Raw genomic sequence first — 21,202 nt, 5'->3', positions numbered from 1 at the left:
AATTGTGACTTCCAAAGGCCATTCCGCCATTCTATCCAGATGCTTCAGGATGGTGGGGGACATGGTAAGCGCAGTGAATTCCAGGAGCGTGAGCCCACTGCCACACCTCGTTAGCTGTAGGGCAAGTGCCTTGGTCAGAGGCAATGCTGTGAGGAATACCATGACGGTGGATGAGGCGGGCCGTGAGTCCGCGGATGGTAGTCTTGGCAGAAGAACTGGGTGCAGGATAGGCAAACCCATAAACAGAGTAAGTGTCTAGTCCAGTGAGGACAAACCTCTGCCCTTTCCATGATGGAAGAAGTCCAGTATAATCAACCTGCCTCCAGGTCGCCGGCTGATCACCCTGAGGAAGGGCCATACTGAGGGCTCAGTGTTGGTCTCTGCTGCTGGCAAACTGGGCACTCAGCAGTGGCCGTAGCCAGGTCAGCCTTGGTGAGTGGAGGTCCATGTTGCTGAGCCCATGCGTAACCTCCATCCCTGCCATCGTGGCCACTTTGTTCATGGGCCCACTGGGCGATGACAGGGGAGGCTGGGGAGAGAGGCTGAGTGGTGTCCACAGAACAGGTCATCCTACCCACTTGATTATTAAAATCCTCCTCTGCTGAGGTCACCCATTGGTGAGCACCCACATGGGATACAAATACCTTCGCAGTTTTTGACCTCTCAGAGAGGTCCATCTGCATACCTCTTCCCCAGATTTCTTTGTTACCAATTTTCCAATCTTGCTTTTTCCAAGTCCCTGACCATCCAGCCAAACCATTGTCTACAGCCCATGAATCAGTGAATAATCGCACATCTGGCCATTTCTCCCTCCATGCAAAGTGCACAGCCAGGTGCACTGCTCCAAGTTCTGCCCACTGGGAAGATTTCCCTTCACCGCTGTCCCTCAGGTACGTCCTAGAAAGGGGCTGTGGTGCTGCAGCTGTCCACTTTCGGGTGATGCCTGCACGTCGTGCAGAACCGTCTGTGAACCAGGCCCTCGTCTTCTCTTCCTCTGTCAACTGATCACAGGGAACTCCTCATGAGGCTGTCAGTGCAGGCTGGGGGAGCGAAGGCAGCTGGCAGGAGTGGAGACCGTGGGCGTTTGAGCCACCTCCTCATGTCACTTACTTGTGCCTTCAGGACCTGCTGGAACCTGATCACGTGTATACCACTTCCATTTGATGACGGAATGCTGCTGTGCACAACCCACTTTATGGCTGGATGGGTCAGAAAGCACTCAGTTCGTGACAGGCGGTTCAGGTCGCATGGTGACTTGATGACCTAGAGTCAGACGTTCAGTTTCCACCAAAGCCCAGTAACAGGCCAAGAGAGTAGTTATCTGCAGAAGACGGCGGGGCCTCGCTCCAAAACCCTAGAGGCCTCCTCTGTGATTCTCCTATGGGGGCTGCCAAAGGCTCCACACGGCATCCCTATCTGCACTGACACCTCAAGCACCATTGGCTCTGCTGGGTCACGTGGCCCAAGTGGCAGGGCAGCCCGCAGAGCAGCCTGGGCCTGGTGCAGAGCCTTCTCCTGTGCTGGACCCCACTCAAAACTGGCAGCCCTTCCAGTCACTCGATATATGTGCCAGAGTAACACACGCAAATGAGGAACGTGTTGCCTCCAAAATCCGAACAGGCCCACTCGACGTTGTGTCTCCTGGATTGTAGCAGGGGCCAAATGCGCAACTTCCTTCACCTTAGAAGGAATATGTTGACAGGCCCCACACCACTGGACCCTAGAAATTTAGGTCCCTGAATTTGAATCAGATTTATTTCCCATCCTCTGGCACACAAATGTCTCACCAACAAGTCCAGTGTGTTTCCCATAGTGTCATCAATGTGACGGACCAGTGTGATATCTTGTGGAAGAGAAAATCGATCAAGATTTCTCTGAACAAGATTCTGACACAAAGCCGGAGAGTTTATATGCTGTCCCTGAGGTAGGACAGTAAAAGTGTATTGCTGGCCTTGCCAGCTGAAGACAGATTGCTTCTGTGGGCCCTATGGACAGGAACGGAGAAGAGGCATTGGCCAAGTCAGTGGCTGCACACCAGGTACCAGGAGATGTGTTAATCTGCTCAAGCAATGAAACCACATCTGGTACAGCAGCTGCAGTTGGAGCCACCACTTGGTTAAGCTTACGATAATCCACTGTCATTCTCCAAGATCCGTCTGTCTTCTGCACAGGCCAAATGGGAGAGTTGAGTGGGGACGTGGTGGGAATCACCACCCCTGCGTCTTTCAAGTCACAGGGAGAGGATGTTGCCACTACTGGGGATGGGGAAGCTGTTTCTTCTGGTAGAAAAGTTTCATCAGCGTTTACAAGCTCCCTATTCCCAGCTTCATCAGGGCCCTCCCACACGTCCCCATTGCAAGTTGCAGGGCCCATCCTGTTCCAGTCAACGCTCTCACTCTAACAGTGGGCACCTGTGAGGCTGCGCGTGCACCCTTCACTGCAGGTCAGCCGCTTGCATGATAAGACCTTGTGTCTGTTTTCCCCAATTTCGGCTCTTTCTTTATAGGAAATAAGACTCTTGGCTGGGCACAGTGGCTCGTCCCTGTAATCCGAGAACTTTGGGAGGCTAAGGTGGGCAGATCACCTGAGGTCAGGAGTTCAAGATCAACCTCGCCAACACGGTAAAACCCCATCTCTACTAATAATACAAAAATTAGCTGGGCATAGTGGCGCACACCTGTAATCCCAGCTACTCTGGAGGCTGAAGCAGGAGAATTGCTTGAACCTGGTAGGCGGAGGTTGCAGTAAGCAAAGATCGAGCCATTGTACTCTAGCCTGGGAGCCTGGGTGATAAGAGAAAAACTCCATCTCAGAAAAAAAAAAATTACTCTCCCTCGGCAGTCTTAGCAGATTTGAGGCTCAGTATCTGCTTCTGAAGCCAGGCGTCAGAACCCCTGGGTTCATCATTTCCTTTCACCACTTTGTCCTCTGAACTGAGGAGAAACCACCAGCTTCATTATGTTACTTGGTTCTCCACACGTGGCCAAAGGTGTCATGTAGAGCCACTAAACTCCTTGCCTCTCAAGAGCGGTGACTCAGGAGTGTCAAACACATTCATCTTGCATAACTCTCCTAACAGTTTCTCCAAGGACCATCAGTGTTCTCCAGACCCTCCAAAGTAGAGTCCTTAGCACTTTGGGGTCTAATCATATTAAGCAGCCAACTCCAGAAACCCCAAAACCGATGAAAGAACTCCCTCCTTAACATCCTGTTCCTCTCGAACCACTCCTGGTACCAAGCTCTGTGTTAGTCAGGGTTCTCTAGAGGGACAGAACTAATGGAATAGATAGATAGATATGAAGGGGAATTTATTAAGTATTAACTCACATGATCACAAGGTCCCACAATAGCCGTCTGCAGGCTGAGGGGCAAGGAGAGCCAGTCCCAATCCCAAAACTGAAGAACCTGGGAGTCCATATGCGAGGGCAGGAAGTGCCCAGCATGGGAGAAGGATGGAGGCTGGGAGGCCAGGCCAGTGTCTCTTCTCACGATTTTCTGCCTACTTATATTCTAGCCACGCTGGCAGCTGATGAGATGGTGCCCACCCAGATTGAGGGTGGGTCTGCCTCTCGCGGCCCACTGACTCAAATGCTAATCTCCTTGGCAACACCCTCACAGACACACCCGGGATCGATACTTTGTATCCTTCCATCCAGTCGAGTTGACACTCAGGATTAACCATCACAGTGGGTCTCCCTGAGAGCGGGTCTTCCTCTCCCAGTGCACTGACTCAACACGCAGAAACACCCAGATACACCCAGAAACAATACTTTGCATCCTTCAATCCCGTCAAGGTGACACTTAGAATTAACCATCACAACCAGGAACAACTTTATGTCAATAAATATAAAAAGTTAGACAGATATATTTATAAAAGCATAACTTCCTGTAACTGGCTCAAAAAGAAATAAAACTACTCGCATAACCATTAAGACACTGGATCAGTAGTTAAATAGAATCCTGTAAAGCAAACACCAAGACAGGCAATTTCATGGGCAAATTCCACCAGACTTTCAAAGGATAGATCCTTCCAACTATATACAGAATTTTTCATTGAATTTTCATAAAAGAAGGGATACTCTTGAACTTATTTTATGAGTCTCGGATAGCCTTGACAACAGTCATTCAGAGAATATAAGAAGGGAAAGTTACAGGCCAATCTCATAAACATGCATGCAAAATCCTAAATAAAATATCAATTATCTATAATATAAAATACATATAAATATAAAGACTATATACACATAAATTATATATTATATATACAGTGTCTGTTTTCCCCAATTTCAGCTCTTTCTCTACAGGAGATAAGACTCTCACTCAGGGCAATCTTAGCAGATTTGAGGCTCAGTATCTGTATATGTATTTTATATATATATAATATATATTATATATACAAATATGTATATAAAATTTATTTTAAATATAAATTTTATTTTATTTAATTTTTAATGTTTTGTTATATACAGATTTTAAATTTATTGGTTAAATAAATAAATATAATTTTTATTATTTAAATAAAATATAATAAAAATAAATAAATAAAATATAAATTTTAAAAGGTTTAAAAAAACCAGTCCAGCATGTATCAGTCAGGGTCCCCACAGGCAGGCACCCGTGGCGGGACAGTTCGAGGAGGGCTTTTATTTACGAAGCTGTGGACAATCACAGTGGGGAGCGTGGGGCTGGCAATGGCGGGAGTGGACCCCGGAGCATCTTGAGAGCAGCTCTGGCCTTCAGTCCCAGGACACAGCCAATCTGAGGGTATTTGTTTGTCATAAACTACCACAGATTGGGTGCCTTAGACAACAGAAGTTTATCACCTCGAAATTCTGGAAGCTAGGAGTCTAAAACCCAGGTGGCAGCAGGCTTGGCTCCATCGGAGGCCAGGAAGGGACACCTGCTCCAGGCCTCTGGTCCTGGTTTGTGGACGGCCATCTTCTCCCCGGGGCTCCTCCCGTCGCCGTCCCACTGTACGTGTCGGTGTCCTGTAAAAAGCAGCCATTCAAAACCAAAGCTGTTGCAACTTTAAACTACTTTGCATCTTCAAGGAACATGATTACGGGACCTGAGTTGCGTCTGACAGGCGGCTGTCACTTCAGCAGCTGTAACCCTTGTTCCTCTGATTATAGAGTAGCCTTTTCTTTACCTGCTTGGTTTTGTGAAATGTTGGAAAAGACTGTGGGACACCAGGGAAGACCCCTCCCCGCTTCATGCTGATCTTCACCGTAGATTCGCTCCCCTCTGACTTCTCCTGCACAGAGACCTCGCTGGCCTCCACTTCGTCTACGTTCAATATACTCTTTCAAATTGGAAAAGAAAACAAGATGTGATTAATCAGATTGCTGTGACCCGTAAAGCAGCCTCGTGTGGGAAACACTGCCGTCCCGTTCGCTTTGGTTATTTGCTGCCTATGTAAGCACGACCTTAACTCCGTGTCTTTGTGGCACTGGCCCGCATCCTCTGGAGTCTGTTTCCCAAGTGGGTATTTTCAGCTTCGTGTCTGCATACGCTCTTTCAAACTGGATTCTGATCCTTTTTTAATTTTTTGAGACGGCGTCTTGCCCTGTCACCAGGCTGGGGTGCAGTGGCGTGATCTCGGCTCACTGCAACCTCTACCTCCCGGGTTGAAGCAATTCTCCTGCCTCGGCCTCCCGAGTAGCTGGGACTACAGGTGCACGCCACCACACCCGGGTAATTTTCGTATTTTTAGTAGAGACGAGGTTTCACCATGTTGGCCAGGCTGGTCTCGATCTCTTGACCTCATGATCCGCCCACCTCGCCCTCCTGAAGTGCTGGGGTTGCAGGTGTGAGCCGCCGAGCCCAGCCTGGATTCTGACCCTTTCATGATTTCATGTGGACAGTCCAGATCACCTCTTCTTCTTAGGACACCGGTGGTATTAAGTAAGTGTCCACCCTAATGACCTCATTTGAACTTGACTGACTCTTCGAACAATCTGTCTCCAAATACACTCACATTCTGGGCTACTAGGGGTTAGGACTTCACATATGAATTTATTTATTTATTTATTAAAACAGCATCCTGCCCTGTACCCAGGCTGGAGTGCAGTGGCATGATCATGGCTCACTGCAACCCCCACCTCCTGGGCTCCGGTGACCCTTCCCCTTCAGCCTCCTGAGTAGCTGAGACTACAGGTGCGTGCCACCATGCTCGGCTAATTTTTTGCAGAGACTGGGTTTCACCATGTTGCCCAGGCTGGTCTTAAACTTCCACCTGGGCCTTCCAAAGTGCTAGGATTACAGATGTGAGCCACTGCACCCAGCCACCATATGAATTTTAGGAGGACATAATTCCACCTAAAACACTGAGGTGACCCCAAAGAAAGGGAGCCAGGAAAATACAAGCTCAGTCCCTCTGTCCTGTCTCTGACTTTGTGCCCAACAAGAAACAAGAGAGTGCATGCCCACTGCAGACCGCAGAGGCCAGTCACCCAGCCAGGGCACGACGGGAGCAGGCCGGGCACAGTGGAGGGGCAAAGGGAAGACCCCAGCTTGCACTCCAGCACAATACTGTCCACTCCACAAACGCAAGGCCAACCTGAATTAGAAAACCTATCACGGGCTGGGCGCGGTGGCTCACGCTTATAATCCCAGCACTTTGGGAGGCCACGATGGGTGGATCATTTGAATTCAGGAGTTCAAGACCAGCCTGGGCAACATGGTGAAACCCTGTCTCTACTAAAAATACAAAAATTAGCCAGGCGTGGTAGCATGTGCCTGTAATCCCAGCTACTCTGGAGGCTGAGGCAGAAGAATCGCTGGAGCCTGGGAGGTGGAGGTTGTGGTGAGCCAAGATTGTGCCACTGCACTCCAGGCTGGGAGGCAGAGTGAGACCCTGTCTCAAAAACAAAAAGAAAAAGAAAAAAGAAAACCTATCATGGAAGTCGTCACATTAATGGAGCCAAGGAGAAAATGTGTACATTTATCTCAACAGGGGCAGAGGATCATTTGAAAAGGCTCAGCCCTCACAGGGGAAGGGTCAGGGACGGCTCACATCGGATGGGGGAGCCATGCGGTTCAGAGCCCCAGAACCAGCTGCTGGAGGCCCCACGCTCAGGAGGAGGAGATGCTCCCCTCTCAGGATCCTGGGGCACAGGCGCCAGCCTCAGTTCCCCAGCCACTGCCCAGGCTGCCATTAACACTGGCAGGGGCAGGGGTCCCCAGTGGCGGGGTCGTTCGTGAGCTTGAGGGCTCGGAGGCCCACGCAGGGCAGCGCCCTTCCCTCTCTGCTCAGAACCCGGCTTTGCGTAGGGCAGTGACTGCGGCCTCGATGCCCCGTTTCCCGCCCTCCCAGCCTCCTGTGCAGCCCGAGGTGGCACCAGCCTGCTGGGGAAGGGGTTCCTGATGAAAGGGAGCAGCTGTAGCTGTGAACCATGGCCTTCCCCGGACCAGGACCCCAGGCAGGAGATGGGGCGCTGGAGAGAAAGTCCTGGGTGCCTCGGGGCAGGGAGGAGGCCTGTCCTTTACCCGCCACACTCCCACCCTCTCTGCCCTCGGGCTCCACCTCCTCCTGTGTCCTGCCCTGCCTGGCTGGAGGGAGGATACAGCCTCCGCCAGCCCAGCAGTGACCCTCTAACTGGGCCCCACCTGGCACGTGGGCCCCTCGCTCCCCCAGCGCCCCCAGAGGCAGCCTCCCGGCTCCTTGCTCCTGGGAAGGGCAGCAGAAGCGCTGCCAGGCGGGCTGCCCCAGTGACGGCCAGCGGGTGCTCCCGTGGGGCCTGTCTTCTTCGGGTCTCAATACTCCCTGCCCCACGGCCTGGGGCCCTGGACTTGGTTTCTACTTCCTGCCCCGGGAACCCAGGTGCTGGGTCCCGGCTGGGGCTGGCCTGGGTGGGTCTGTCCTGGAAGGGGGCTGTCCTGGGAGGGGCTGTCCTGGGAGTGGCTGGCGTGGGAGGGGGTTGTCCTGGGAGGGGCTGTCCTGGGAGGGGCTGGTGTGGGAGGGGGCTGTCCTGGGAGGGGCTGTCCTGGGAAGGGCTGACATGGGAGGGGGCTGGCCTGGGAGCGGCTGGCCTGGGACAGGGCTGGCATGGGAAGGGGGCTGGCCTGGGAGGGGGCTGGCCTGGGAGGAGCTGGCCTGGGAGGGGGCTGGCCTGGGAGCGGCTGGCCTGGGAGGGGGCTGGCCTCTGCTGGAGCCCGATGCCTGACAACTCTCTGAGGCCAGACCCCACTGTGGGGCCACAGGCTCTATCTCCACTGAGGACCGTGCAGGCTCCAGGACCGCAGCCTGAGCCCCGCCGCCCACAGACCTGGGCCCGAGTCGTGGCCTGGAGGGGAAGGCAGGGCCGCAGGCAGGGGCCAGGCAGCGTGGGCCGGGTTCTTGGCAATATCTTTATTGTCAGCAAGGCAGGGAACGGTGGGAACCAGGGTGTCACGCAGCAGCCTCAGGAGGGAGCCGAGGGCCGCCTGGGAGGCCGGATCCGGTCGTTGATCCAGTCCACGTAGTTGGCCACGCGGGTGTAGACTCCTGGCTTGTGCAGCCGCCCGCAGCCATCGCCCCAGCTGATGATGCCGTGGAGGTAGGCCACGCCGTTCTTCTCGCAGGCCAGGGGCCCTCCCGAGTCGCCCTGAGCAGAGACGCTGGTCAGAGCCACCCTGCAGCCAGAGGCCTGGCTCAGTGGCAGCTCGGGGACAGAGGATGGAGGCATTTCTGAGCAAGGGAGCTGATGCACTCTCCTGAACCTCGTGAAAGGGCATCTCCTTCCCAGGGGACAGCACTGGCCGGCCAGGGCATCCAACCACGTTATACCCCCTCCTGAAGCCAGGCCCCCTCCCCCGACCAGTATGCACCCTGTGTGGGCCACACAGCCACCCTGTGTCTGAGCACCTCCTGCGATGACTTCTTCACTACCTGGCAAACTCCTACACATCCCTCGGGACCAGTGCAAACACCCCCTCCTCCAGGAAGCCACCCTGACTTCACCTATCGAGGTCCAGTGACAAGCCCCACCCACTCCACCTGTGTAGCCTTGGAAGAGTGAATTGGCTGCCTGGGACTCAGTCTCCCCAGCCATGAAATGGGGCATAAAAGAGCTGCCGCATGCCAGGTTGCTGTGCCGCCTGAGTGCGCCAGCCTGCGGAGCCCGGGACATGCTTGGGCTGTTGGGCTTATTGATGGCTAGAGAGAACTAGGGACAAAGGGGCCTTTGTCGTCTGGTGTCACAAGGACAGCACTGCCTTGGGCTGGATGGCTGGGATGTGTCCAGGCTCTGTGGGACACCAGGCCCCTCTCAGAGCCTCGTCTCCCCCTCTGTGCGAGGAGGTAGCCCCGGGGGGCTGGCGCTGACAGCAAGTCTGCTCCCTGCGCAGGGGTCCCTGGCTGGCCCTGCCAGGGTGGGGAGCTATCGGGCTCTGGGATCCCCAGGGGTGAGCATCTCTGAGACTCAGGACCAGTGGCACACCCCACAGTCGGGTCCTGCGGGGCAGACAGGAGCTCACCTGGCAGGCATCAGACTTGCAGTCGAAGTAGCCGGCGCAGAGCATGTTGGGGCTGATGTCAGCACCGTAGACCTCAGGGCTGCTGCACTTGTGGTCAGCGACCAGGGGGACCAGGGCCTCCCGCAGGGAGCTGGAGTAGCCGCTCACGTCTGCGGGACACGGTGCCCTCAGCCCGACACGCACGCTGTGGCTAGCCACTGTCCACCCTGGTGGGCACTGGGTAAACCCTCCCAGCTCACCCTCGCCCAAGTGGCCCCAGCCCGCGATCTGGCACTTGTGTCCGGCAGGGAAGGCGCTGCCGGGCTCGGGCAGGCAGATGGGCTGCACAAACTGCGAGCGAGTGGCACAGCGGTCCCCTTTCTTCTTCAGCCGGATCAGGACTGATGAGGAGAGAGCCCAGGGTCAGCCTGTCGGGGCCGTGAGGGAGGGAGGGAAGGTGGCCAGTGGGTCCCACTAGGCAGCCTAGGAGATCCAGAAGGGATCGGTGCCCCAGCCTCCCCGCCCTGCCCCCAACTTCCCTGCACCACGTCTGCCCAGCTCCTGCCCCTGTCCAGGCCTGGCCTGGGGGGCACAGGGCCCACGCCCACCATGGGGCCCCGATGCGCTGGAGCTCACCAAGGTCGTGCTCGCTGGGGTTGAACACGGAGTACAGGGTGTAGGGGATGTATTTCTCAATGCCGAAGGTCTGCGTCACATCCGTCGTGCGGTTGAAGAAGTGCTGGCCCAGCACCACCGAGACGCTGTCCCTGGGGGGGCTGTAGAGGGGGGGTCCCTGGGGGGACTGTGCTGGGGGGATCCCTGGGGGGCTGTGAGGGGCGGTCCCTGAGGGAGCTGTGCAGGGAGATCCCTGGGGAGGCTGTGCAGGGAGATCCCTGGGGAGGCTGTGGAGGGGGAATCCCTGGGGGTCTGTGGTGGGGAATCCCTGGGGGTCTGTGGGGGATCCCTGGGGGGCTGTGGGGGGATCCCTGGGGGGCTGTGGGGGGTCCCTGGGGGAGCTGTGGAGGGGGTCCCTGGGGGGGTCTGTGGAGGGAGGATCCCTGGGGGGCTGTGGAGGGGGGTCCCTGGGGGGGCTGTGCTGGGGGATCCCTGGGAGGCTGTGGAGGGGTGTTCCCTGGGGGTCTGTGCAGGGGGATCCCTGGGGGGCTGTAGAGGGGGGTCCCTGGGGGAGCTGTGCTGGGGGGATCCCTGGGGGGCTGTGAGGGGCGGTCCCTGAGGGAGCTGTGCAGGGAGATCCCTGGGGAGGCTGTGGAGGGGGGTCCCTGGGGGGCTGTGCAGAGGGGATCCCTGGGGGGCTGTGGGGGGTCCCTGGGGGATCTGTGGAGGGGGCTCCCTGGGGGGGCTATGGAGAGGGGGTCCCTGGGGGGCTGTGCTGTGGGGATCCGTGGGGGGCTGGGGGTTCCTGTGGGGGTCTGTGGGGGCAGGATCCCTAGGGGGGCTGTGGAGAGGGGGTCTCTGGGGGGCTGTGCTGTGGGGATCCCTGGGGGGCTGTGGAGGGTGGGTCCCTGGGGGAGCTGTGTAGGGGGGAATCCCTGGGGGACTGTGGAGGGGGGTCCCTGGGGGGGCTGTGGAGAGGGGGTCCCTGGGGGGGCTGTGCTGGGGGATCCCTGGGGGGCTGTGGAGGGGGGTCTCTGGGGTGCTGTGCTGGGGAAATCCCTGGGGGGGCTGCGGAGGGGGAGTCCCTGGGGGAGCTGTGCAGGGGGGATCCCTGGGGGGCTGTGGAGGGGGGTTCCCTGGGGGGCTGTGGAAGGGGGATCCCTGGGGGGCTGTGCAGGGGGGATCCCTGGGGGGCTGTGGAGGGGGGTTCCCTGGGGGGCTGTGCAGGGGGATCCCTGGGGGGCTGTGGAGGGGGGTTCCCTGGGGGGCTGTGCAGGGGGATCCCTGGGGGAATGTGGAGGGGGGTTCCCTGGGGGGGCTGTGCTGGGGAAATCCCTGGGGGGCTGTGCAGGGGGGTCCCTGGGTAGGGCTATGCAGGGAGGGCTGGCCGCTGCACTGACCAACCTTCCCCTGGCCACTGGGGTCACCTCTCCCTTCCTCTTCCCCCGCCCACTGCCCAAGGAGGCCAACGGTGTGGGACCCTGGTCCGGGGGAAAGGTCCAAGCAAGTGCCTGAGTGTGGGTTGTTGATACTGGGGAGACGGGGGTCACCAAGGAGGGGTTATGGCCAGTCACCCCCAGATCCAGGCACGGGAGCTGCAGTGCGGTGCCATCCCTCCTGACAACACCGGTCCCAAGCCCTGGGCGGAGTCTCAGGCCAGGCCCAGGCAGGGGCGGCTCCAAGGCTGGACCTGAGTAGGTGGAGACCCGGCCCCACCTGGAGGCTGCCTTAGCTTCCTTCCACAATGTGGGGTCCCCACACGCAGCCCTCACTCCCACTGGGCACAGAGCCCGGGCCCCCGGGTCAGCCTGGCTCCCAGCTGCTGTGTGAAGGTCACTCCCACCTGCCTCGACCTCCTGCCCTGGCTCCACGTAGGGGACACCACGTCTCCACACCAAGGAGGGCTCTGACCCCATTTGCAGGCCCAGGAGCTGCAGCTTCCACAGGACCCCACCCTAGGCACTGTGGTCCTTAAAAGTCCACCAGACCCTCAGCTGGCCAGACCTCTGCCCCTGATTACTGGGGGCCCATCAAAGGTGGGAGGGCAGGGAAGGGCATCGGGCCTCAGGGTCTCCCCACTTGAGCCCCGCCTCCCAGAGTGTGTGCACCCCCACTGCAGGGAGTCTACTGAGTGGGCTGGGCCTCAGTTTCCCGGGCTGTGCTGGGCTCTTGAGGCTCTGACTAGTTGTCACTGCGCTCCCTGGCTCCCTACTGAGAGCCAGGATTCTGGGAGGGGCGGGGCCTGCAGGGCGGACAAGACCCCGCCCACTGCACCCTCCGCAGGTGTCCGGTTCTCTGCGGAAACACCCCCGACTCCTGGGCTCCCTAAATAGGAACAGGGTTTCTGGAATCTCTGTGCGTGCCCAGCTCAAGGCTGAGCCCCAAGTCCCAGAGGGGTCGGGGGGTGACCGGGGACCCCAGGAAGGGGTCAGCGGAGGCAAGCAGGTGGGGATGGGCACGTGGTGGTGCTGGAGGGCGGCGGGGCCTAGAGGAGGCCAACCTGTGGGAGAAGCAGTGGGCGGCCGACACCACCCAGCAAGTGTGGACCAGGCTGCCGGTGCAGAAGCTGTCCCCAATGTAGATGGCGGCCAGCCAGGGGTGCGAGCCGGGCAGCGAGGAGGAGCCGCCGATGATGCGCGGCCGCAGGAACGTCCTCTTCTTGTGCCTCCTGCCACAGGCCTGGCGTCCGGCGGAGGCTGGCTCGGGCAGGGTCACCAGGAGATCCGGGTGTGGGGACTGGGCTCTGGTGAGGGATTCTAGGACCAAAGGTCACCCAGTCACACCCCTGGGGTCCGAAGGGCCAGCCCCCTTTCTCACACCCACCCCACCCAGCAGCAGGTGCCACAGTGGGCCGTGGCAGGAGCCCCTGTCCACGCTGCTCAGGCCCTGGCGCCTGCCCACCTCTGACCTGTTTCCAGATCTGTAGAAGGGGGTTCGATGCCCAATCCCAAGGCTCTGTGAGGGCCAGAGTGGCTGGACACACGGAGGGCTTTGGGACACCCTCAGCAGCCTGGAACCCCACAAACAGCCCCAGCACCATCAGAGACCCCGCACAAGAGCCCTGGATGTGGGGCAGGAAGCCGGCGGCCTCTCGGGGGCTGCCCGCCCAGAGTCTGATGCCAGGGCGCCTGTGGGGAGCCTGCATGCCATCCTCCCATCTCCTCCCTAGGAGGCCTCTGGGGCCCTACTGGGCATAGTGCAGGCTGGTCAGCTGCCACCAGAGGCCGTCACCTGGTGACCAGCCCCCTGCAGCAGGCTACTCCCGCACTGTGACCCCAGTACCGACCCACTGCGTGACCTTGGACCAGCCCGATTCTGTGAGCTTCGGTTTCCCCATCTGTCAGAGGTGCAGTAGCCAGGTGTGGGGAGGGGGTAGGAGGACCACAGGGAAAACTGGTGTGACCCTGGTGAGGCCGAGGCAGCACCCCCCCAGCTGCGCACCGCAGGCTGCCAGGCGGCAGTACTCCCAGGAGAGCGCGCTGTCCTTCACCACGTAGCACCAGGGCCTCTCGTCACCGTCCGGATTCCTGCGGTGCACGAGGAGGGGCCAGCAGGGAGTCACACTGCCCCTCGGAGACGAGACGGCATGGGGAGGGGACATCAGAAACCCCTGCAAGGAGGCTTCCCACACCCGGAGCAGCGGGAAGAGCGTGGCCCTCCTTCGGGCAGAGGTACCGGGGTCTGTCTGGACAGAGCTGGCCCTGCCTGGGTTCTAGGGAGCTGAGGTGCCTCTCCCCGGGACAAACCCCTCCTGCCCCACGTGCGGCAGCCTGGTGCGGCCGTGGTGCTGACCGGCAGTAGGCGTGGGGGCCCAGGCCCAGCAGGGCTGCGGTGCCCACCGAGTCCACGTGCAGCTCCTGGTAGAGCAGGTCAGAGTTCCAGGCCAGGCAGCTGAGGCCCGAGGCCGAGATGTTGGCCACGCCACGGTACCCTGTGCCATTTCCCCGGAAGCAGCGCTCGCCAGGCACTGTGGGCAGAGGGCAGTGAGGCTGGTCCACGGTGGAGTCCCCCCACACCACCACAGGGCACCAGGCCGGCCAACCCACTCACCAATGTTGCACAGCCGCCCGGCGTAGCCTGGAGGACAGGCACACACGGTGGTCCCGGTGGCCACGACCAGGTGGCAGGTGCCCCCATTCAGGCACGGGCTGCTCAGACAAGCTGGGGGCAGGGCAGAGGAGCTGGGCCAGGGCCTCACAGAACCCCATGATGGCGGGGTGGGGGCCGGGGTCCACCCCTCGTCCCTCATGGCTGGGTGACCTCAGGCGATTCTCCCGCTCGGATGGGGACAGAGCCACCCGCCAGGGTCAGTGGCACGGCTCACATGCCATGGCGCACCTGTGTGTCGGGTGCCTTCACACCAGGCCTGGCCCTCCAGGCACTGGCACCCTTCCACGCGGCCCTGGTGCACGCGGGCCCAGCGGTCGCCCTGCTCCAAGTACTCGTAGCGGGTCTCGTCGAAGCATTTCTCTGAGGGTGGCACAGTGAGCCCCCACTCCCTGGCCACCCGCTGTCCCCGAGCAGGGCTCCCGTTCCACACTCGGGTAGCCCCCTTGTTTCCCCATCCTCCCGGAACCTGCTCCGGCTCCTGGCTCTGTGGGCCTCTGAGGCCCTGCTCACCCCTGCCCCACACTCGGGCAGCCCCCACCGTTCCCCCATCCTCCCGGGGCTCGCTCCGGCCCCTGGACCCCTGTGGGCCTCTGAGGCCGCTCACCCGTGCCACAGTCCTTGCCGGTGAAGGCCGGGGGGCAGCTGCAGTGGTGGGACGGGGGGTCCTGGGTGTTGGAGCAGGAGCCCCCATTGAGGCAGGGGCTGGACGCACAGGGTTCTGGGCCAGCTGGGGACGTGCAGGAGGGGCTGTGATGGGCGGGCTGGAAGCCTCAGGGTCCCTCTGTGATACCCCTGCTCACCAAGCCTCCATCAGGCCCCAGTGAGGGGCTCTGGGTGCAAAGGGGCCCTATCCATGTCCCTTGGGGGTGCAAGGCCCCTGGGAGGAACACAGACCTCCCCTCCCTCCCAGTGTCCCTTACTTAGCACCTGGCCACTGGCCCAGTTCTGTGTGTGGCTCCCTGGAAGCCCAACACCCACACTGTCAGGCAGCAGCCCCTCCCATGTGCCTCTCCCATGTGTGAGCAAGGCATCCAGCACCACCAGGGGACCACCTGTTCCCTGCCCGGGGCTTGCCTGTGTGACCGAAGGGCTCAGCCTCACCACCAGGCGGCGCCTTGCACCCGGCGATGGCTGTGCAGACACCGAGAGCCGTAGGTCCCGCCTGGGGGAGGCTCTGGCCCTGGGTGGCACCCACCAGGGTTAACCCCGGAGCCCCTGTTCTGCTCCCCTCCAAGCAGGACCCGTGCCTGGGTCTGACCCATTACCCCCTTGGCCCCTCTGGCCAGGCCCAGCACCCCCTGCCGGACGCAGGCTCCCCACCCGGCACCCACCTGAGACCCCCGGAGGCGGAGGGGCCTCCACGCAGTAGCCCCAGGCCCTGTCCCGGTCGTAGTTGTGAGTTGTGGCACACCTGGGGGGGCAACACCTCCTCGCATGAGGGTCCCAGGCAGAGGTTCCCCCACCCCACGACCTTGGAGGGTCCGGGTTCACTGGGTCCGCCTGCTGCGTGGTGAGCCCCGCTGTGTGCCCAATCCCCAGAGCAGCAGGCAGTGCGGGGCGGCTAACCCCAGCTTGGGTGCCCCGGCCGCCCAGACCTACCACTTCCTGTGAGCGCTGCCCTCCGAGGTGCAGGCGTGGAGCATGCGGCCCCCATAGCGGAAGGGGAATCTGCAGGGCCGCCCGTCCTCCGTGAGTGCTGTGGGGAGGGGTGGCGCCTTGGGGTCAGTGCTCCACTTAAGGGCACCCGACCCCCTCAGGGCACCCCAGCCGCAGCCATGCTCCTCCCACCCAGCCCTGAAGTGAAGCCCGATCCCTCCTCCCAGAGCCCACCTGACCCACCTTGGGCCTGGGGGCTACTGCTCGAGGGAACTGCCCTGTGCCAGGGCAGGAACGCCCCACCTTGGGGTCCCTCTGCCTCTGGAGCACTCGTTGCTGGGATCTCAAGGGTTACAGAGGCCACCAGGATAGTGGGGATCTCAGGGGTCGCTGTGGCGTTAGGTTCTGGGGAGTCTGTGTGGTTCTAGGAGGAGCAGAGAGGGTGTCAGTGCCGGACAGACCCTCACACTCAGGTCCTGCCAGGCAGGAGGCCACAGCCCTGAGCCTGTTTCCCTCCTGGGGCCCTCAGATCTTGGAGCAGGTTCCAGGAGAAAACACGACACTCCTGAGGCCTCAGCCGGGCCCTGACCCTTCCCCACTCTGGGCCCCCAGTTAGCACCTGCTCAGGGTCACTGCCCAGTCCGAGGCACTGCCACCCACCAGATTCATACCCTGAGGTCAGGTCTGGGTGGATGGGAGCAGCTGGGAGGCTCTCAGAGGTTTCCCCAACCTCACACATCCGGACCCGACAGAGGCCCAGAGAGGAGTAGCCCCCAGACCCACAGGGGCCCAGGCCAGGACACACAGGGACAACAGCCCTCAGACACGAGCCCAGCCCCCAGGCCAGCCCAGCATCCACCTGCTCCGTGAGGCCAGCTTTCAACCTGAGCCCCTGCTGGGCCCCCCAAGCCCCCGCTCTGCAGTGATCTTCCCTCTGGCCTCCTCCCAAGGACCCCGAGTAGCCACAGGGAGCCTCTGGTCGCACTATGACAGGGTCAGTGCTCACCCCGCCAGGCTGGAGCTGGAACCCCCGCGGCAGCAGCAGCAGGAGGAGGAGGAGGACGGGGCCCAGCCCCAGTGGGGGGCAGGGGCTGGGGACCCAGGCCCGGCACCCCATGGCTCCTGAGCAGGCCTGAGGGGCAGCGGGAGGCTGGAGCAGAGCGGCCAGGGCGGGTGGGGTCAAGGTCTTATGGAAATGATTAACCCTGGTGGCCTCCCATGTCGGGCAGGTCCAGCCAGGGAGGAAGTCCCCAAGTCCCCTGACCCCCGCACCTGCTGCCCATCTCACTCTGCCGCTCCCTGGAGACCCAGCTGTCCATTCTGGCCTTGGCCTCCTCTGGTCCTGGTCCTGGACCTGACATGGTCCTCAGGCCTCAGCTTAGAAGCCTCCTCCAGGAAGTCTTCCAGGATAATGCAGATAGGTTGTGGCCTAGACAGTCTGGCACCACTCCCAGTCCCTGTGGGCCACAGAGCTGGCTGTCATCTGCCTGTGAATTGTCCATGATGAGAGCTGCTGTGGGTGCTGAGCCTGAGGGGTCTGGTCTTGTGCCCAGCATGGCAGACAGTAGTGGTGGGGACAGCATTGCCCCGTCCTGCAAATGGCAGCAGCACCGGGGGCTCCCGGAGGGTTTGGCGCTGCCTTCTCTCAGTGGCCCCAGGGCTGACCAAAGGCCAGGCACAGGGAGGTGAGGGGCCACGGGATGGCCAAGGGCGGCACGTGACGAGCCAAGCGCCTGCCCACCCACCTGTCCTGACTCTGGGGGTGGCCAGGGCCCCCCAGCAGCCCCTGGCGATGTTCAGTGTCCCTTCCTCCTCGTCTCCCAGACAGACCGAGGAACCTCCTCCAGGAAGCCTTTCCAACCCCAGCTCCCCACCGCCACCTGGATGGTCCAGGCCAAGTCCGCCTCCCCTGACCCTGTAGCCTGAGCCCAGGCGGGGGCCCCAGCACAACCCTGGGCCAGGTACCCTGGGGCCTGGGATGGGGATGCCACCGCCACCTGGATGGAGCTGGCGTCACGGAATTCGTGACTTGGGGCTGTGGGCAGAGCTGCCTGGGGAAGGGAACAGCCACCACGGCGCCTTGGGTTCCCCGTGAGTCATCAGCTGCATTCCAAGGTGGGAGGAGGGGCCCACGCACCACTGTGGCCTGGAGACCGGCGAGGGCTGAAGCCACCTCCCTGTACCCTAAACCCCCTCTCTCTGTGCAGAGGGAGAAAGAATGGACACCCACTGACCACCCAGCTTGACACCATGGGCTCAGGGGCACAGTGGACATGGAGGCGTGGTGGGTCCCGGGGCGCAGTAAATGTGGAGGCACGGTGGGTCCCGGGGTACTGTGGGTGAGGGGGCGTGGTGGGCCCGGGGGCACAGTGGGTGAGGGGGAGAGGTGGGCCCTGGGGGCATGGTGGGTCCTGAGGGCACAATGGGTACCATGATGGGTGGTACACACAGCTGGTACCAAGCTCTATCTTCCCTTCCAACCCCTCCCCAGCTCCCTTCCTAGAGCACCACTAACTGGGGTCCATCCACTCCCTGGAAGCTTCTAGAACAGACCCAGGGGACTTGCTGTACTCTCAGGCCTCTGGGATGCTCTGAGGAGCTCACCGATCACCCTGTCCTGAGGCTCCTCAGCATTAGGGGTTCCATCGAGGCAACGTGGGGGCTGGCCCTGCCTCTTCTGACTCAACCCAGCCCCGTGGCCCGGCCTCCCTCTCAGCCACACCAGCTTGCTTTCTGTACCCGAGGCCTTGGCACAGGCCAGCAGCAGCAGGGTCCCCACGTGACTCGACAGGCACAGTCTCTGCCATCTGGTCCTGGCCCTCAGGCCCTGAGAGCCAAGCTCCCCTCTCCTCAAAGTCCCCTCGACCTTACCCTGGGGCACTTCTCCTCCTCAGGCCCCTCTGTCTCCTGCACGACCTCCCGGGGATGCGCTCAGAGTCCCCAAGAACGAGGGGTCTGTGTCCCCAGCACCCAGCACCAGACCAACCCTTGGGTCCTCAGAAACGCTTTATTGGGCAGCCTCGGGCCTGGGCCAGGGAGCCTCATGGCCAGCACGGCGAGTGTCCAGGGCCAGTCCCTCCAGCGAGGTCACCCCTTGCCCTCCTGGCTCGGCTCCTGAGGGTTCGGTGGCCAGGCGGCCCCTCTGAGGCCCAGAGAATCCACTTGGGCTGCCTGCGACCCGACGGGTCCACAGGAGAGTTGGCCAGGCCGGGGCAGCTCAGACGAAGGTGGCGTGGTGCATGCTGGCCTTGGGCTTGGCGGGCTCACCCGGGATGGGGCTCAGGCTGGGGAGGTCTGATGCAGGAGACCCGCCACTGATCTGCGACCTCCCAGGGCCAGCCCAAGCCCCCACGGTGCAGCCACCCCGCCCAGGCGCTGAGCCAGTGACGAGATCCACGTCGATGACTCTGTTAACTGGGAGGCCTCGGCCACTGTGGGCCCTGCTTCCTGTCACAGGGAGAAGAGAAGGTGTCACTTGCCTGGCGCGGCACTGGGACCCTGGAACCCACCCCCCCACCCCAAAGGCCCCTACACAGACAATGGCTGTGGGAGGAGTCCCTGAAACACCCCAAACACATCCCATAGGCAGCTGGCCTCCCACTGTGGGCCTCCAGGCTGGGGCAGCTGCATCCAGGGGAGATGGACTATTCCCAGAGCCCAGAGCAGACCACCTGCCACCAAGTGGAGGAGCCCCCACACCCAGAAACCCCGTCATCCCCCCACACCCTCAGAAAACCCGCCACCTCCCCACGGACACTCAGAAACATCGCCACCCCCCAACACACTCAGAAACCCTCTCACCCTTCCCACACACTCGGAAACCCCGCCACCCTCCAAAAACACTCAGAAACCCCGCCACCCCCCTACACGCTCAGAAACATCGCCACCCCTCAACACACTCAGAAACCCTATCATGCCTCCCACACACTCGGAAACCCCGCCACCCCCCCACACACTCAGAAACATCGCCACCCCCCAACACACTCAGAAACCCTATCACCCCCCCCACACACTCGGAAACGCCGCCAGCCCCCCACACACTCAGAAACCCTATCACCCCTCCCACACACTCAGAAACCCCGCCACCCCCACACACACTCAGAAACATCGCCACCCCCCAACACACTCAGAAACCCCGCCACCCCCTAAAAACACTCAGAAACATCACCACCCCTCCCATACACACTCAGAAACCCTGCCACCCCTCTCACACACACTCAGAAACCCCGCCACCCTTCCCACATACTCACAAACCCCGCCACCCCCCACACACTCAGAAACCTAGCCACCCCCTAAAAACACTCAGAAACCCCACCACCCCTCCCACACACACTCAGAAACCCCGCCACCCCTCCCACACACACTCAGAAACCCCGCCACCCCTCCCACACACACTCAGAAACCCCGCCACCCCTCCCACACACACTCAGAAACCCCGCCACCCCACACACACACTCAGAAACCCCGCCACTCCCCAAAAACACTCAGAAACCCCGCCACCCCCAACACACTCAGAAACTCCGCCACCCCACCCACACACTCAGAAACTCCGCCACCCCACCCACACACTCAGAAACCCCGCCACCCCTCCCACACACACTCAGAAACCCCGCCACCCCACACACACACTCAGAAACCCCTCCACTCCCCAAAAACACTCAGAAACCCCGCCACCCCCAACACACTCAGAAACTCCGCCACCCCACCCACACACTCAGAAACTCCGCCACCCCACCCACACACTCAGAAACCCCGCCACCCCCACACACACTCACAAACCCCGCCACCCCTCCCACACACTCAGAAACCCCGCCACCCCTCCCACACACACAAACCCTGCCACCCCCACACACACTCAGAAACCCAGCCACCCCCCAAAAACATTCAGAAACCCCGCCACCCCCCCAACACACTCAGAAACCCCGCCACCCTCCAAAAACACTCAGAAACCCCGCCGCCTCCCCACACACTCAGAAACCCTATCACCCCACCCACACACTCAGAAACCCCGCCACCCCCCACACACTCAGAAACCCCGCCACCCCCCACACACTCAGAAATCCTATCACCCCTCCCACACACTCACAAACCCCGCCACCCCTCCCACACACTCAGAAACCCCGCCACCCCTCCCACACACACAAACCCCGCCACCCCCACACACACTCAGAAACCCAGCCACCCCCCAAAAACATTCAGAAACCCCGCCACCCCCCCAACACACTCAGAAACCCCGCCACCCCTCCCACACACACTCAGAAACCCCACCACCCCACACACACACTCAGAAACTCCGCCACCCCCCAAAAACACTCACAAACCCCGCCACCCCCAACACACTCAGAAACTCCGCCACCCCACCCACACACTCAGAAACCCCGCCACCCCCCCACACACTCAGAAACCCCGCCACACCCACACACACTCAGAAACCCTATCACCCCTC

The 21,202-nt window shown here is 60.8% G+C and overlaps 2 protein-coding genes across 3 annotated transcripts in view; both read right to left on the bottom strand.

Moving 5' to 3' along the window:
• Positions 1-8,335: 8,335 nt before the first annotated feature.
• On the bottom strand, positions 8,336-16,907 carry HGFAC (HGF activator). The gene is made up of 14 exons (XM_012466823.2): positions 16,763-16,907; positions 16,000-16,180; positions 15,760-15,856; positions 15,492-15,571; positions 14,765-14,887; positions 14,389-14,520; positions 14,101-14,211; positions 13,843-14,017; positions 13,492-13,577; positions 12,551-12,806; positions 10,072-10,211; positions 9,696-9,836; positions 9,457-9,605; positions 8,336-8,585 (listed from the first exon to the last, which is right to left on the bottom strand). The coding sequence occupies exons 1-14, from the start codon at positions 16,871-16,873 to the stop codon at positions 8,403-8,405; spliced, it is 1,965 nt and encodes a 654-aa protein (XP_012322246.1). The 5' UTR covers positions 16,874-16,907; the 3' UTR covers positions 8,336-8,402.
• A 1,835-nt stretch (positions 16,908-18,742) lies between these two features.
• RGS12 (regulator of G protein signaling 12) overlaps positions 18,743-21,202 on the bottom strand; it is a 167,602-nt gene continuing 165,142 nt past the window's right edge. Inside the window, exon 18 of one of the 2 annotated variants that reach the window (XM_064365449.1) lies at positions 18,743-19,203. In XM_064365449.1, the coding sequence (XP_064221519.1) occupies positions 18,974-19,203 (230 nt within the window). In that variant the 3' untranslated portion in view covers positions 18,743-18,973. The remainder of the gene's footprint in view (positions 19,204-21,202) is intronic. The other variant, XM_012466831.3, reaches the window with a different exon arrangement.

This window comes from Aotus nancymaae, unplaced genomic scaffold (genome assembly GCF_030222135.1).
Source record: "Aotus nancymaae isolate 86718 unplaced genomic scaffold, 86718_ANA_hifiasm-v0.15.2.pri h1tg000006l, whole genome shotgun sequence".
Taxonomy (NCBI): domain Eukaryota; kingdom Metazoa; phylum Chordata; class Mammalia; order Primates; family Aotidae; genus Aotus; species Aotus nancymaae.
The sequence above is the reverse complement of the archived record's forward strand: the minus strand, read 5'-3'. Positions and strand labels throughout refer to the sequence as shown.